This window comes from Polyodon spathula, unplaced genomic scaffold, assembly GCF_017654505.1.
Source record: "Polyodon spathula isolate WHYD16114869_AA unplaced genomic scaffold, ASM1765450v1 scaffolds_294, whole genome shotgun sequence".
Lineage (NCBI taxonomy): Eukaryota > Metazoa > Chordata > Actinopteri > Acipenseriformes > Polyodontidae > Polyodon > Polyodon spathula.
In genome coordinates this window covers 9,678-14,529 of record NW_024471787.1, presented here as the reverse complement: position 1 = coordinate 14,529, position 4,852 = coordinate 9,678, and the positions used below count along the sequence as shown (strand labels likewise).

General features: G+C 42.4%; 1 protein-coding gene across 1 annotated transcript; it reads left to right on the top strand.

Annotated features, from left to right (window-relative positions):
• The first annotated feature begins 87 nt into the window (after positions 1–87).
• LOC121308107 (cis-aconitate decarboxylase-like) lies at positions 88–3,159 on the top strand. The gene is made up of 5 exons (XM_041240396.1): positions 88–175; positions 379–566; positions 819–911; positions 1,603–1,808; positions 2,142–3,159. Exons 2-5 carry the CDS (start codon positions 489–491, stop codon positions 3,064–3,066), a joined length of 1,302 nt encoding a protein of 433 aa, XP_041096330.1. The 5' UTR covers positions 88–175; positions 379–488; the 3' UTR covers positions 3,067–3,159.
• The last annotated feature ends 1,693 nt before the right edge of the window (positions 3,160–4,852 follow it).

Genomic DNA, 4,852 nt, shown 5'->3' with positions numbered 1-4,852 from the left:
TCAAGGTAATCACTGCATTCAAACTCTCAGAAATGTGTGCATTATTATTATTATTATTATTATTATTTTCTGTCATATAGCATATTAATTTTATCTGATTCCCTTTTAAATTAGTTTCAGAGAACTCCAAGACACTTTTCCTGCCTGCGACTTCTACATAAATCTGCAGTTGAAGGTAAACGTTTTAAAAAGCTACTTGATTAAAAAAAAAAAAAAACAGTGTAAATAATGTCGATTTAAGGATTTCATACTAATGCTAATTGAATGGACCCGATTATGTTTAGATGTTGTTATTTTAGTCCATTATTGTAGAGATCATGCTCTGAATACTAAAGTGAGGCACAGGCAGAGACTGACCTGCTGTTTGTTGCCCTGCAGTGCAGGAAAGGCCTGCCCCAGAGGGGACAGTCACCAGCAGTTTTGGAGGGTTCATCCACTCTGTGCACCCGGGCCAGCTGTCAGACACTGTGCTGCACCGCAGTAAGAGGATGATCCTGGACAGCATCGGGGTGGGGCTGCTGGGAAGCACCCCCCACGTCTTCCAGCTGGCTCTGCAGCACTGCCAGGTAATCCTTCAGCTGAGGCTTGCACTGGGCTATGGTACAGAGGGCACACAGGCCAAAGAAATGAGCCCTGGCAGTACAATTTTAATATAAACCATTCCTTCAGTACTTACCCCATTTCACTGAACAGTCACCATTCCAGTTGAAATTTGCATTGTCAAACCAGGGTGATGATAATCAAGAATTTAACTTGCTTGTTTCCATCTTAAAGAACGTTCAGATCCTATAATGATCTGTGATTAACTCTCTTTGCAGCAAATGTATGCTCCAGATTACATCAGTTCAGTCTTTGGTCGATGGCACACAAGACTTTCTCCGAGTCTGGCAGCCTTTGTCAATGGAGTAGCGGTAAGTCTCTGAATTTGTTTACATAATGCTCAGCCCTTTCAAATTGTAAAGCTGTAGTCCATGAAATGAGCACATTGTAGCAGCTGACAAGTTGTACAGCGTGTGTCATTTTTCATTACACTGTCTGCAACTAATTTCCATGAAAACACCCCTTGAAATACTGCATTCCAAAACATAAATCATCGTGAGGCTGGGTTGCCAATATTTACTATCAGTATATACATACACAAATCAATAGCTCTTGGAAGAGATGTGTTATTATTTCAACATAAAATAGTTTAAAGGTTTATTTTATCTCTTAAGCAATTGTTTGAGAAAAGCCAACAAGTGTACTTTACAGGTTACTTAGCAGATGATTAAGGAGTAGTTCTATAAAAACTCAAAGGAGAAAAACTTTTCCATAATGCAGAAAATTCAAAACCAAAGTAATGCCTCAATTGTGCAAATATAATATAAATTAAACAATAGTGATGTGTTCATTATAATGGACATGTGCCCATCGGGCAGTGACTGTATTAAGGACACATTCCCATTATCCCGTTGTGTATGAAAGTTCAAGTTTGTATTCATGTCCTTGAGGTTTCTTTTGTAGGAAGATGGGGCACGGCCAGGCTTCCTCGCAGTCAGGAATGTCACTGGAGATGTCACACTGTGCCAGACACTTACTGTGCCCTCACTTTCTTCTTTGCAGGTCCATTCAATGGACTTCGATGATACCTGGCACCCAGCCACTCACCCCTCAGGGGCGGTCCTTCCTGCCCTGCTCGCTATTGCTCAGATGTTGCCTGGCAACGCCAAGCCCAGTGGGATGGACCTCCTGTTAGCCTTCAACGTGGGCATTGAGATTCAGGGCCGGCTCATGAGGTTCTCCAACGAAGCCCAAAACATCCCCAACAGGTGAGGAGACTGCTGCCAAACAAACTTGGCACAATACTGTAGTGCTGCCAAGAAGGAAGTGTGCCAGGATTCTTCCAGCATGAACGAGACCGTGTTTAAATTTGAAAGCAAATCTTAATCTGTTTTTCAGTGTTTTTTTAGCCTCACATTGATTATGTTGTTTTTATTGGAAATTATTATTACACTTTCCTTTTCTTTCAGTAGGCATGATAATAAATGTTTGTCTATCTGAGTTTGTTTTTAAATCAGAATTTTAAAACCATTAAAAAACATATATAATGTAAAATACTCTCTCAGTTACTAGGGTGGTCATGCCAGTGTTTCTCCCTTCAGGTTCCATCCCCCGACTGTGGTGGGCCCTCTGGGTAGTGCTGCTGCCTGCTCCCGTCTGCTCTCCCTGGATCGCTCGCAGTGCTCAAACGCCCTGGCGATTGCTGCCTCCCTAGCAGGGGCTCCCATGGCCAACGCTGCCACTCAATCCAAACCTCTTCATATCGGGAACGCAGCCCGACTCGGCATGGAGGCGGCACTGCTGGCTTCCCGGGGCCTGGAGGCCAGCACGCTGATCCTGGACTCGACCCCAGGCTGCGCTGGCTTTAGTGCCTTCTACAACGACTACCTGCCAAAGGCACTGCCCTCCCCAGAGGAACAGGATACCCGCTTCCTGCTGGAGGACCAGGACATAGCCTTCAAGCGCTTCCCTGCACACCTGGGCATGCACTGGGTGGCAGACGCAGCATGCTCAGCGCGGGAGCTTTTGGTCAACACCGTAGGGGGGTTCCACCCCTCTATGATCCAGAGCATCCTACTGAGAATCCCCCTCTCCAAATATATCAACCGTCCCTTCCCTGAATCCGAGCACCAGGCCAGACACTCCTTCCAGTTCAACGCCTGCACTGCTCTGCTGGACGGCGAGGTCAGTGTCCAGTCGTTCAGCCCAGCGTTCCTGGACCGCCCCGAGCTGCTCAGCCTCCTGAGCAGAGTACGGGTCGAGCACCCCCAGGACAACCCTGCCAATTTCAATAAGATGTATGCAGAGGTGCTGCTGACCCTCACAACAGGCAATGTCTTGAAGGGTCGTTGCGACACCTTTTATGGACACTGGAGGAAGCCACTGAGTCGTGACAGTCTGCTGAAAAAGTTCCGGGCAAATGCTGGGGCAGTCCTGCCAGGAGAGAGGGTGGAGGCCATCATTGATGCCGTGGAGAACATAGAAGACATGCAGGACTGCTCCCACCTCACCATGCACCTGGAGTGAAGGGCTTCATGACATCCTTTGATGACGTACACTAGAAGAAAACAATTTGAAGGCACTGGGGAAAAGATCTTTATGCCATTTGTGTTTTGTTTTACTGTATTATTATTGTTGTTGTTGTTATTATATAATGCATAGTTTTAGTGAGTATTTACCCAATCATACTCAATTGTAAGTAAAGCAGTGGTGTCATTATATGACAGATAGGGACAGTCACCTTTAAACCACACAGTTTACACAGATTATACAATGTATATACTCTCATTTCTGATAGCACTGTGAATCTCACTAATGCTCTATTTATTGAATTATTGTTATTTTATTTAATCTTTTACAAAATTGTATTGTGTGTAATTTCACAGTTTTGTATTGGAATTGCATACTGTTGATTTGTGTAGCAGGTCACTGGTTTGGAAGATATCATCTGTCAATTCTATCAATTAAATCATCACCTACAGGAGGACAATGTGCATACAAGATGCAAAATGTGAAACTAATGTGATGCCCCTAGTATGCAAATATAATACAAATGAAACAATTGTGATTGCTTTGGTGTTTATTTTATTTAATTGAAAAATATTCTTAGTTACAAGGTATAACACAGTACTTTCATTTTCTACCAGCTTTTAATCATTACAAAGATGTTTCGACTTTAATAATTAATTCAAAACAGTACTTTGTTATAATTGTGATATAAATTGACTAATAGAAAGTTTTAATTTGATTAATAATTGTGAAATGTACAATCAGTAATGGTATTATGTTCTAGTTATGTGATGTGAATTAAAACGTCTGTTTTCTCAAGTGAATTGATTAAATACAATTGTGGACCTTGTCTGAGAGAGTTTGCCAACTTTTATTTTGTGAATCTATTAGTTTGTTTTTTTTTTTACTACGCACCTCACCAGTTGTTGATGAGCGCTCTACCTTTTTGTGATACATGAGTTAAGTAGTAATTAACGACAGTGTTTAATGTGCTACCTAGGAAGTGTTAGCCCTTCTGTCAATACCCTTCCGCTGTGCACAGTTAACAAAATGAGAAAAACACCTACCAGGTTACACATGTCACGGGTGGGTGCCCTGAGATAACCTAACTAGTGTACCTATGTAGCGGACGACTACGCCATTTTTGGACCTTCGTAACCATATAGTTATTTCTTTCTCCCATATAGGTTCTTTGTTCCCCGGGTTTCCCACACAATGGGGCAGCGTCTGGTAAAACAAAAGTTTATTTGTTCTCAAGAGGGTAAAAAATCGTTAAAACCAAACCACACAGCAAAAAAAAAAAAAAAAAATAAAGTTAAGCTTTTGCCAAAAAAAGAAGAATAAAAGAACACCGCACACTAGGCACCAGTGGTGTGTACAATAGCCACACCAAATACAAATCAAAAAGAAAATAACCATCCTATATTGTCCCAACACGACAATAAAAAATAAGAAAATAACTCCAAACCCATCCCTGAATATTGTCCCAGTGCTGGTCTGCCCCCAAATCAAAGTTCTTGTTGCCAATGTTCGTATTCTCCCTCCCCCTGCGCGCTCTGCCTGTACACGCTCCTCCTGGTTCTTCCTGTCTTCTGTGTTCCTGTCTCAGCTTTTGAATCAAAACCTTTATATAATCCTGCCTGGACCGCCATTGGCTGTGGCGGGACTTCCTGTTGCTGGGATGAAAGTGCTCTACCCAACAGGCAGCCACAACACACATAAAACCAACTGGGGGTTGAGATAAGCAGATTCCAATAAAAAATAAAAAAAAAACAACAATACACAAAACCCATAGAAAATTAAT